The sequence below is a fragment of the Zalophus californianus genome, chromosome 1 (genome assembly GCF_009762305.2).
Source record: "Zalophus californianus isolate mZalCal1 chromosome 1, mZalCal1.pri.v2, whole genome shotgun sequence".
Taxonomy (NCBI): domain Eukaryota; kingdom Metazoa; phylum Chordata; class Mammalia; order Carnivora; family Otariidae; genus Zalophus; species Zalophus californianus.
In genome coordinates, this window is record NC_045595.1 from 59,329,865 (window position 1) to 59,342,356 (window position 12,492).

At 50.0% G+C, this 12,492-nt stretch overlaps 1 protein-coding gene across 4 annotated transcripts in view; it reads left to right on the forward strand.

Annotated features, from left to right (window-relative positions):
* Nucleotides 1-9: 9 nt before the first annotated feature.
* The window catches only part of ZXDC (ZXD family zinc finger C), a 105,423-nt gene continuing 92,940 nt past the window's right edge, over nt 10-12,492 (forward strand). For all 4 annotated transcript variants that reach the window (XM_027583204.2, XM_027583206.2, XM_027583203.2 and 1 more), the window contains exons 1-5: nt 10-1,084; nt 3,575-3,727; nt 3,823-3,901; nt 4,840-4,970; nt 9,930-10,100. In XM_027583204.2, the coding sequence (XP_027439005.2) occupies nt 115-1,084; nt 3,575-3,727; nt 3,823-3,901; nt 4,840-4,970; nt 9,930-10,100 (1,504 nt within the window). In that variant the 5' untranslated portion in view covers nt 10-114. The remainder of the gene's footprint in view (nt 1,085-3,574; nt 3,728-3,822; nt 3,902-4,839; nt 4,971-9,929; nt 10,101-12,492) is intronic.

The window sequence follows — 12,492 nt, forward strand, 5'->3', positions numbered from 1 at the left end:
CGCCGGGCTTTGGCGTCGATTTGTCGCGGCGGCCGCACGGCGTCGCGCACGGCTGGGCGGGGCGGACCGCGCTTCCTCCGAGGCGGCGGCTGGGACGCCGCGACTGGGCCCAAGATGGACCTTCCGAAGCTGCTCGCCGCCCCGACCGCGCGCGGAGCCCAACATGGCGGCGGCGGCGGCGGCCCCGGCCGACTGCGTCGAGGCCCGGGGCCACCGTCTAGCCCGGGCCTCGCGCGCCGCCGCCTGCTACTGCTGCGGGGTCCCGAAGATGGCGGGCCGGGGCCGCTGCGCGGGGAGGCCCGAGTGGCGTCGGCGGCCCCGGGGCCGAGCCCCCCGCCCCCCGAGGACGGTGGCGACTCTTTCGTGGTGCTGCTGGAAGTGGCGCGCGGCGCCGCGGCCAAGGCCCCTGGGCGGCGGGAGGTCGGGCCCGGCGCTGGCGCGAGCCCAATGCCTTGCCCCCAGCAGGGCCCCAGCGGCGCAGCCGCCGCCCCCGGGTCCGGCGCGGCCCTTGCGGGCACCGTCACCATCAACAGCCAGGACCTGCTGGTGCGCTTCGATCACGGCGTCTTCACGCTGGCCGCCGCGCCGCCGCAGCCCTGCCAGCCTCCCCGGGGCCCGCCCGCGCCGCCGGGCGAGGAGGCCGCGAGCCTGGCCGAGGGCCGCCGCGGTCCCCAGGGCCCCGGCTCTGGTGTCCCGGGCTACCGCTGTCCCGAGCCGCAGTGCGCGCTCTCTTTCGCCAAGAAGCACCAGCTCAAGGTGCACCTGCTGACGCACGGTAGCAGCCAGGGCCGGCGGCCCTTCAAGTGCCCCCTGGACGGCTGTGGCTGGGCCTTCACTACCTCCTACAAGCTCAAGCGGCACCTGCAGTCGCACGACAAGCTGCGGCCCTTCGGCTGCCCGGTGGGCGGCTGCGGGAAGAAGTTTACCACCGTGTACAACCTCAAGGCGCATATGAAGGGCCACGAGCAGGAGAACTTGTTCAAGTGCGAGGTGTGCTCCGAACGCTTTCCCACGCACGCCAAACTCAGCTCCCACCAGCGCACCCACTTCGAGCCCGAGCGGCCCTACAAGTGTGACTTTCCCGGTAACCGCGCACCACGGGCCTGCGGGCGGGCTTCGGGGGGCGCCCAGGGCCCCAGGTCCAAATTCAGTTGCCCAGAGTGGGTGCGGCGTCGCCCTGCCTTCGGCTGCTCAGTTGGGCAGGATTTTAAATTCCGTGGGCCAAGAGTGAGGGGCGGGAACGGAGCACTCTGGTGTTTGTGTTCCAGTTCTTTTCAGGTGATTTCGATTTGACACTTCAACCCTGCCTTGCTGTGGGGATTTCGACAAAGGTAGCACTAACAGCCTTTCTTCCCCGCGGTGGAGGCAACAAGTCCCTCTTAGAGGTGCTTCAGGTTAATGAAGGTGATAAAGCATCTTCCTAGAGATTTGATTTATGAGTCAGGTGTCTGTTTTCTTGGGTCTTTCATCAGTTAGACATTCAATTATCAGATATTTAGGTGGCACAGATGAATCTGGCCAGATGCAACACCCCAAGGCCCTGAGGGGATAGTCACAGGTGTGTGGTGCATTGCAGTTTTCTGACCTTTTATGCTTTTATTTTCTTTGGACTTCACAGTTTTGGAAGTTCTAAAAATTATTTTACAGATGAAGAGTCTGAGGCCCAGTAATGTGGGTAAAATCCAGTGAAGGGTCCTTTCCCTTCTGTCATTGCCTGCAGTAGGAGGGGATGCAGGCTCCAAAACAGTGAACTCCACCAGGAGAGGCAGATTTAGGTGCCTGGGGAGGCACAGGAGGAAGAGAAGATTCCTGCCTGGGAAGGAGGTGGCTTGCTTGAGCTGGGGTGGAAGGCAGTGTTGGTGGGTGACACAGCAAAGCCAAGGAAGGGAATGCGGGCTGTGGTGGTGGTGTGAGGTGGAGAGTGAAGTTGGAAGGATGTGGGAGGGCCCAGTAGAGGGGGAGGGACCTTTCGTGTCCTCTTCGTTAAAACAGAACCTCAACTGTGTGCCTAGCATGCGCCCTGCGTGTGTATTGATGCATTATATTTGTGCAGTGCTCTCATAGTAATGTGTTTGTTATAAAATACACTTAAATGTAGTAGGGATTTTGAAAGGGTGAAATGAAAAACGTATTAATAAGTTCTAATATTTTTTTCCCCACATGCTTGTGAATGGTCTTTTGCATCCCTCTTTGTGGAGAATATAGGTTTAAACCACTGTTTCAGAACCTTCTCAGTAATACACTGTGAATCTGGCTTATAGACTGCTCCCTAGTAAAATGCACAAAGAGCATCATTCTAAGTATAGTACTAGGAAGATCAGGGATTTTTGGGTTGGATGATCAGTGGTGTTCAGGATGGGTGGGTTCAGGAGAGGGACCAGTGAAGCCCCATTAAATGTTCTAGACCTGAGTTTGCTGAGGCAGTGGGAATGGTGAGGGGGTTCCACGTAGGAAAGATTGCAGAGGCAGGATCAAAAGGCTTGACTGTTGATTGCAGGGAGGGTGGTTCTCTGTAAGGCAGAGCAATTTACCTGTTGGAGTGTGTGAATACACTAAAGCCCAAAATAGGGAATGAGGGGGGTGGGAAGGGAGGGCAGTTTTATGCCAAAGAGGAGGAAGAGGATGATTTTCGGGCATTTAGGAAGAGGAGCATTTCCCAGTTGAGTGTTGCGAGGGTGAGTAGGGTTCCTGGGGCTCGTGCTTCGATGTGCAGCGTGTATCCGCTTGGTGGTGTATAGGCACGATGGTAGCGTGTTACAGACTCTGGGAAGAGCTGCTGCAGAGATACCTGGTCAGCATCTTGCAACCTGGCATTTTCTACTCTATTTAAGCCTGAACCTTTTTGTTAAAGGAGAGCTATTGATGTGGAAAGTCTGGGGATTGCTGAGGTAGGCTCCTTTCTGGTGGCTGAACTGGAGTTGAAGATGGGAGTGAAGGAAAAGGCCATGTGAATGAAGACCCTGGTAGCCTCCTTTCACAGCAGGGAACCCTGGTGAAATAAGCAAAAGGAAAAGGAGAAACGAGGTGACAGCAGGGGCTGCTGCCCTTTGCAGAGGATGTCAGGGAGGACATTCGTAATTTTGGAGGACACAGCATCACGTGGAGGGGCAAAGTCTCGGATAGAACAATGGTTTGTGGCCCTTCCAAGTTCAACCCTCTCAGACAGAATCCTTAGTATCCTAAGATACTAAATCCTTAGAATTAGTATCTAATATCTCTTGTTGGGTTTTCCTTGGTCTCACACAGACAGACAGCGTTGACATTTGAGTTCACGAGAAACATCTGTGCTGTGGAAACTGGGGAGCACGTGGCTGTGATTGGAGGACTTTCCCTTGATCACTCGCTTCCTATCTAAGTCGTATCACAGCAGGTGGCCTGCGTGTGCTTATTGGGTGCCCTTAGCCACTATTAAAATAATGGTTGTAACATGGTTGTAACTTTCTGGAGGTGCTTCTGACTGATTTTCTTTCTTGTTTGCTTCAGTGTGAATAGTGTCCTGGAGGGGTGACTAGTTTAGCTGTGTTATGGGATTTTTGTCACACCAGTGAACAAGGTTTGTGTTTTCTTTGTTCAGGCTGCGAGAAGACATTCATCACAGTGAGTGCTCTGTTTTCCCATAACCGAGCTCACTTCAGGGAACAAGAACTCTTTTCTTGCTCCTTTCCTGGGTGCAGCAAACAATATGACAAAGCCTGTCGCCTGAAAATTCACCTGAGAAGTCATACAGGTAATGAGCTAGAGAATAGAGCATTGGCACCTAAGATTTGTCTTTGTGGTAGCTTGCATTTATGATTATGTGGCGTAATTTTTTTCTTTCCTAAGGTGAAAGACCTTTTATTTGTGACTCTGACAGTTGTGGCTGGACCTTCACCAGCATGTCTAAACTCCTACGACACAAAAGGTAATCTTTACATTTTGGTTGAATTAGCCATATAGGAACAAATGAGTTGTCAGTAGCAGAAGCCTATGGATTAAATATCTGTCGATTTTTAAGTTATAAGGAAGGGAGCCCATTGTAGATAGTTTGGAAAGTTCAGAAAACTGTAAAAAGAAAACCACTCAGAATCTGATCACCTAATGTCAAGTTTTTCTAGGTATAGTTGTTTTTTAAATGTAATTTGCATATTTCATATACAATTCAATATTTAGAAATAATTAACATTGTAGAAAAACTTTCCTGATGTCATTCGAAAATTTCCATGCTGATAACGACGTCCTTGGAGGGCTTTGCTTATGTGCAGGTGATGTTCAGCGCTTTACATATGTGTCTCCTTTAACCTTCACGATGACTCTGGCTTTGATGTTCTTACTCTTCCTGGTTTGCATTGGGACACAGGGAGGTTGGGTGGTTTGTCCATGCTTGCACAGCTGGGAATTTGAGGGGTTTTAAGTATAACAATGTTACTTAGGAAAGAACTGTGTTTATGCATGGGCTTGAAGGGGTCCTTTTAGCATTGCAGTTGATTTTCTGTGCATGTTTCTCTTTGCCCTCTGCAGCTTGGAAACCTTGTTTGTTACCAGAATTTCTGAACATTGAAAGCTTCATCAATAGTTTGGGACCCAGCTGTGTGTTCCTAGATTGAAGCAGCACTAATTGATGTGTCTGACTCTCCAGTCAGCCTTGTCCTTAAAGCAGAATTCCTAATTACAGGGTTAGCTAAATTGCAAACCTGTTCACATGGGTTAGAGAGAATTAAGATTTTCTGAAATGTACTGATCATTTTCTTTAAATGCTAAGAGTTTGTAATTTGCAGAATTTTAAACAAAGAATCACCTCTGAGGTCTGGTATCTCCGGATTGTGTGAATAATCAATGTTCCCTGTTTTTCTCTTCTGGCAGGAAACACGATGATGACCGGAGGTTTACCTGCCCTGTTGAAGGCTGTGGGAAGTCATTCACGAGAGCAGAGCACCTGAAAGGCCATAGCATCACCCACCTGGGCACAAAGCCATTCGAGTGTCCCGTGGAAGGTAGATTTTAATATATTACTTTGAGCTGTAAACTAGCATGTGTCCATGTTGTTGTAAGTTTAAGTTGTTTAAAGGTAAGTTTTATTTGCTTCAAGACAAGGTGAGTGTAAGTTGCAGCATTAGATTTAATTGGCCGGTTTTAGTTAATTGTTTTATCTTGGGAGCAGTGTATTGAAAAGAACAGACTTTAGGATCAGACCTGGTTTGACTCTTGGGTCTGAAGTGCACTCGCCAGATCTGTGGCTCTAGTTATTACCTGTTTAATGTGGTGGTTGTGAGGAGTAGGCGAAATAAGCTGTGAAAAATGCCTGTTTTGGCATCTGGCAGCTATCACGGATTCAATAAATGGTAGCTATGCATGCTGTGATTGGACAGCAGTCAGGTTAGGCTAGCTTTTTTAAAAAGGGCATTCAGATGTTTTTTCTCTGCACAGCGAAGGCATGATTCATGGGCAGAAGTGTGCCCCATGGCTCGTGTGTGCTGGCCTACTGTAAGTGCTGCAGGTGTGTGGGAGGGCAGAGCAGGTCAGTGTGTGCTTGTGAGTCTCATTCCTGGCTCCCCCCTCCCTCAGGTGATGATCTCAGGCCACCTTCTCTGGGCCTCAGTTTCCTTATCTGGAAAAGGGATAATAAAGACCAATTTGAAGCTGAGACCGGTTCCTAGAATGTAATGAAGATAATACAGATGATTTAACCAAGACACAGTTCCTCCTGTCATCAGAGCTCCAGTTGGGGCATGCCAGGTAGACCAGTACCTGTAGGGTGCTGTGGGGACACACAGGTCACCCAGACTGCTCCTAGAGCATGGGGGCATGGGAGTGGTCTCCCAGCTGGCTGAAGAAGGAGGCAGAGCTATCCAGGGGTAGAGGAGGCAGGAGAGGCCAGTGTAGGGGCATCTCCCAGAATGGTGAGAGCAGCAGGCTGGGTGCTCAGGGAAGGGGAGTGATGGGACCATGATTGAGTTTTTAGGCTTAGTCTGGTTTCCTGGAGAGATGATTGGCACCTGAACTGGGGCTTGGCAGTGGGAAGGGAGAGAGGGCACAGATGAGAGAGACAGGAGTTAGACAGTGCACCAGCAGTGCTTGGTGATAGATTTGGGAGTAGGGGTTTTGGGTGAAGCAGTAGTTTGGGCCAGCATCTCACTTGAGGTAGGCACACAGGGTTGGTGGTTGGAGGAAGAGGATGTGCTGCATTTTAGGTGCCCACAGGCTTTCCAAGTTCAGATGCTCAGGAGGCACGGATGTACTGCTTGCTGAGGTTGGTGGCGAGGTGGGCTGGGAGTGAGGCAGACATGGTGATGATCTAAGCCATGGAAGTGGGTGCAGCGCTCAAGGATTGGTGTACACTGAAGATGGGCGGAGGAGTGTGGTGTTTGAAGGCCTGAGGCTTCCTGGACCCCAATCCCAAGCCTGCCGCTTAAGTCGCTCTATAGCCTCTGACAAGCGGCTCAAGCACTCTCAGCCTCTCTTCCCCATCTTTGAAGTGGTCGTAACACAGGGTTGTTGTGAGAGGGCCCTATTAGGTAACAGGTTTAATAGAGACATACAGAAAACAGCAAATGTCAGCTACTGCCATTGTTACCATTGGTATGAAACCAAAAAGGCCTAGGACAAAAACCCTGGGGACCGCCACAAACTCAGGTTGAAAAGTCGAAGGGGTGCCCTGGGAGGGGCCTAAGAAGGAATGGGAAGAGTGTAGCCTTGGTAGCACTGAAGCCAAGAGAGGAGGATGTCTGGGAAAGGAGAGGGTCCGTCCTGAGTGCTGAGGGGCGGCAGTTTGGTGAGGACCATGGGCTCCTCCAGCAGGGTCATTGGGGTCTTGCAGGGTGAGGGTCAAGTTCGGTGGAGTAGCTCAGGCAGAGCCCTGCTCTAGTGTTCTGAGCGGTGGGGTAGGGTAAGGCAGGCGGTGGCTTGTGAGGGAGGGAAAGAGTAAGGGGGTGGTAGCTGGCTACAGAGGAGGGGTGGTTTCTGCCTTGCAATAACTGGAGCCTTGAGAACTTTGAGTGTGTTGAGCTGGTAGAGGCAGGTGCAGATGGGGTGACCATTGGTGCTTGGTTGAAGAGCGCGCTTCTCCAGGGAGTGGAGGTGAGGGCAGGAGCCTCGGGAGAGGATCCTAGGACCCTTGTTTGGGTCAGCTGAGAGTTGATGATTTTTTTTTTTTTTTAATGAGAGTTGATAATTCTTGAATATGGGTGACTAGACCATTCTTTCTGCTTTTGTAATGTTTGAAATGTTTCATAATAAAAAGTTAAAAACAACAAAAAGTCAAAGAACCATCACCACCCATCTTTTCATAGTAATTGGAGGAGACGGGGAGGGTAGGGCCACACAGAGGTGAGTGTGTATGAGGGAGGGCAGGGTGGTGCGCGTGCGTGTGTGTGGTGGTGGTGGCCGCGGCGGCGTCACCTCTACTAGTATGCTGTGGCAGTGTATACAGAGTCAAGGCATACAGAGTAGAGGTCGGAAGATGTGTGTGGTCCTCCTGTAAGTGGTAGATGGGAATTGAGGAGATTCCCATGGCGTTTGTCATTGATGGGCTGCTTCTGCCTCTCCTCTGGGTGGGGGTAACTTGGTATAAATGTGGGGTGCTCGTATTAATAGTTTTGATTTGTTAAGAATGGTTACAAGTCTCGGTAGATACTGTTGCAGTTAGGAAAAGACAGCCATTAACACTCGTGGAAGAATGGTCACATTGCTGGCCATCAAAGGATGTATAAATGAAAATGAGTATTTTGTTCTCTGTCGAGTTAGCAAGTATTTTTTAAAATGGAAACCACTGCTGACCAGGGTGGCAGACATCCCTGTTGTGGTTGACCCCTGTCCTCGGCAGAGCAGTTTGGTAAGCAGTGTTTTCGGCGCCTCTGCCCTGTGCTGTGCCCCCTTAAGTCTGTGTGGAGGACTCCTCCAGTCCCTCGGCTGGAAAGGGGGCCGAGGGACATTGCAGGTACAGAGTACCCCTAGGCACCGTGTGGAGCAAAGCACACATTGCAGACAGTGCACCTGGGGGTGAGCCTGGAGGCATCTGTTCTCGTGTGTTTTCCAAATGTTCTCTCATGAGCCTGACCTGGAAACAAGCTGGAAGCTTTGTTTGAAAATGAAATAAGTTCAAAACTCTTCTCAGAGGCAGCCAACACCCTTAGTCATCTGGCCATATTCTGTCTTAATAGACTCTTTTCCTAAAATAGGCCTCCCCCCCAGGCCCTAGACTCCAGCAGCTCCACCTTGCCATCCCAAGAAGCTGCCACAAGTGCAGTGATGCTCGCTCCACTTTCGTGGGCACTGTGTGAGCACTCTGTAGGTTGGAATTGTTTATGTGTAGTCTTCATAACCCCTGTGAGGCGGGTGTCATTCCCGCTTTACAGAAAAGGAAAAGGAGACCCAGAAAGAATAAATAAGGCACACGGCCAGTAGGGTCTGAGCTAGAGTTGGGCTCCAGAGTCCAAGCTCTGCCCACCCTGCTTCGTGGCCTCCACGCCTTGGATGGCAGTTCCTCGGCCTGCACACCCTCCTGCTCTGCTGTGTGGCCCCTACCATTTGTCAAGACCCAGTCACCTCAAATGCTACCCACCTCTTGAAACCTTTTTTCTCTCCTCTCAAGAGGCACACTGTTTCTTCTGCTTCTAGAACACTCCATGGCCCTAGCACTGGTTTTATTTTGCCCTTCGTTAGGACAGCTGGTTGTTTACACATCCCTACCAGGTCACAGGCTTGTAGCTGCCTAGAACTGTGCTTCCCCTCTGTGTGTCCCTGTGGTGCAGAGCTTCAGCAGTGGGAGGTTAGGCCAAGAGGAAGGTGGTGGTATTTTTTTAATTTGTCTTGTTTTCCCACCTGACACATACGTGCAGGTCTGTGGCCTGACTGACTCTAGCTAAGCCGTTGAGTTGTCAGCAAGGCAGTGCCACTTCCGGGCTTCACTTGTGCTCCTGATTTAGGGTCATTTGCTTGGTCCCTTTGGGCCTCAGTTTCTCAGTAGTAAAATGAGAGGAATTGGCTTTGGTGATCTGTTGAGAGAGTTTCCAACTCTAAATGTCACAGAGTTCCAGTTTTTATAGTAGTAGCTAAGTACAGATAACTGGTAAAATTTTTAGCAATTGGACTTTTAAGGGGTTGTTTAACACTGAATTTGACTTAGTTTTCCCAGCAACCCTGTGTAGTGGGTGAAGAAACAGGCCCAGAGTTAACTTGTCAAGGTTATGTGTCTTCTACACAACTGATGGGGAACTTGCTATCTCCTTTTAAATGCAGTTTGCTTTCAAATTTAATTCCTTGTGTCGGGGAGGAAGAATTTTTTTCTGTCCTTCAAGGTTGTTCTAGCTGGACTAAATCAAATTGACATGGGACAGATTAAGAGAAAATAAAATTTAATTTCATATGTATGGAAAACCCACACAGACATGAGATTCCAGAGACAGGTAAAATGAAGTATATACGTCATCCCGAGCTACAGAGAAGGGTGGGTAGGGACCTGGACTTTCAGAAGGAAGGAAAGCATTTCACAGGAAAATGAAAATGAGTAAATGTTTGGTGAACAAGTGTTTGCTGGTCCACAGAAACAATGGGACACAGAGTGGACTTTGATCAAACAGGCCTTGCTAGGTCCTCCCCGTCCCCCATACCTAGTTTGTATTATAATGTAGTTATCTGTGGTGGTAGCTTTTTTCCTGGAGCATGTCCTCCATCTAAATTCTTTTAGACAGTAGGCAGAGGGATGTCAAAGTTTATTCCCGATCTTTTGGGCCTTGTTTCCAGCCGGCATAATCTGCCTGCCAGAGAGGCCTGGCTTGGGGGCAGCCTGCCTTGGCCCCTACATTTGTGATGCTGCCCGAAGGTGTATTGTGTCTGTCCCTGGCCAGTGGCCGGAGCATGGGCATGCATTGTCTTATGATTCCAGTGGGAGGAAATGTCAGCACTGGTTTCTTGGGAATCCTCAGGTTTACCACTCATTGGTCTTTTTGTTCCAGGGTGCTGTGCCAGGTTCTCTGCCCGTAGCAGCCTCTACATTCACTCCAAGAAACACCTGCAGGACGTGGGTGCTCCGAAAAGCCGTTGCCCGGTGTCCAACTGTAACAGACTCTTCACCTCCAAGCACAGCATGAAGGCGCATGTGGTCCGACAGCATAGCCGGCGCCCAGGTCTGCTCGGTTTACTTCTCTCAGGACACTGCAAAGATGTGTACGCTCGTCATGTGTTAGAGAAGCCAAAGCATGTCTTTCCTTCCTCTGCCCTCTTCAGAAGTTGTCTGGTTATAGGTTAAATTAATTGAGCACAGTGAAGTCTTACTGGCCCATGGACCATGGCTGCCAAGCCTAGTGGCATCTTTTGGACTCTTCTGCCACTTCTTGCCTCTGACCCTTAATTCCTCCCTTATCTCTGAAGTGCTTCCCTTGAGGAGCATTCAGTTATTTATTTATTTATTTATTTATTTTTAGTGTTTTACTTGGCTTTTCCTAGCACATGTCTCCCAAGTCTGTCTCCCTCTCTCTTTGACCTTTGTCCTGAATTCTGAGCCTGCCCCTCCCTTGTTTCTGTCTTCACTCCTCTCTCTGTCTTGTTGTGCGGAGCAGTGTTTCACCTTGTGAGCAGGGGGCGGGGCTTGAGGGCCTGGGTAGGGGAGGGGGGCGAGGAAACCACAGCCGTAGTCTGGAGCAGGGATTCTGGGCATGTGAAGGCCTGGTCATCTGGCTGCATGGTGGCATGGGACTGATGGTCTGCCTCTCGAGACTGCACGCACAGCCCTATGGGCAGACCATTGAGGGGTCTGGGTGGCCATGTTGTGCCTCTGCCTTGGAGCTCACACCACCCTGCTCTCTGGGGTGCAGTGGGGTTGCTGCTCCCAGCCGGGGAAGGCCTTGCTAGCCATCCGGTTACTTGAGCATGCTGCCTCCCTACCACCTGGGTGACAGGCAGCACCAGCCCTGGGAGCACAGCTACTTCCCGGTGGGGGGGTCCAGGCGACACACAGGTCCTCGAGCTTCGGTTTCCTCATCTTTAAAACACGGAAGAGAATTTGTGTAGTTTTCCGAAGGAAATGTCCTTCCTCTGGCTTCTTCCCACCCTGTTATAGATATGGTCACCTCACTCCTTTGGCTCTAACGTAATTGCCATTTCACTGGGATTTAAGAAGCTGCCCTTCTGAACTCTAGGTGTTATGAGGACTCATATGAGAGGCTGTCCCCTCAACTCACAGAGTCTAGTCAAGAGCTGTAGGCTGGTGTTGAGAGGCCCTCAGGGGTCGGGTTGCTACTTCCGTCTCTAGAACTTACCCCTTGCCGCTCTTGGCTCTGAGCTGGCACTGTGGGGTACTGTGCACCTGGGCCTCTTTGCTCTTCTTCCTTTCCTGGCTTGGCTCATTCAGAAGTCAGCGACAGCATCATTCATTCCACAGGAGTTTCCTTAGACTCTGTCTCCATGTGAGAGCCTCTTAGGGGCTCTTTAGTGCCTGTGTTTCCCAGGCCCTGAGTTTATAATGTGCCATTGACTGACTTGTATGTCATTTTCCCCTGCTGTGGTCAGAGGTGGATAACTAATATAGTATCCCAGCGCTAGCCTCGTGAGGTACTGGTGCTTGGGAACCTGCATTGTTGTGGACTGACGCTGCCAGGGGCTCTGGAGGCCCTGGATTGGCTGTTGGAGTCCCCTCACGGTGGTCCTGGGGCAGGGGCATCTTCACTGCTCTGTCCCCGATGAAGCTGAGGTGGAAAGGAGAGGGGTTTGTCTGAGGTCCCATATACTGAGAAGTGCTGGAGCGAGGTCATGATTGTAACCTTGGTCTAGACGCTCTATTAATTAACATTTAATGATTTCTGAATATCTCGGCAATAGCAGATGTCCAGTGAATATCTGTGATTTCAGTGCTAAATAGGAAATTTGTGAACAAATTGGTGTCCACACCGAGATTATTATTAATTTTTTATCTCTATGAAATTCTCAAGATAGTCAAGGGGAATTTTGGAAGGTTTTGAAAAAGTGAGTTTTCCATTCTTAATTTCTGAATCTCTGCCACTTTTTAAAGTTGTTTTATTGGTTCTGAGATACTTAGTGAAGAAGCAATAATATATCGATACTATTTTTATTTTTTATTTTATTTTTTAAATTTTTTATTGTTATGTTAATCATCATATATTACATCATTAGTTTTTGATGTAGTGTTCCATGATTCATTGTTTGTGCATAACACCCAGTGCTCCATGCAGAATGTGCCCTCTTTAATACCCATCACCAGGCTAACCCATCCCCCTACCCTCCTCCCCTCTAGAACCCTCAGTTTGTTTTTCAGAGTCCATCATCTCTCATGGTTCATCTCCCCCTCTGACTTACTCCCCTTCATTCTTCCCTTCCTGCTATCTTCTTCTTCTTCTTTTTTTTCCCTTAACATATATTGCAGTATTTGTTTCAGAAGTATAGATCTGTGATTCAACAGTCTTGCACAATTCACAGCGCTCAGCATAGCACATACCCTCCCCAATGTCTGTCGCGCAGCCACCCCATCCCTCCCACCCCCCACCACTCCAGAAACCCTCAGTT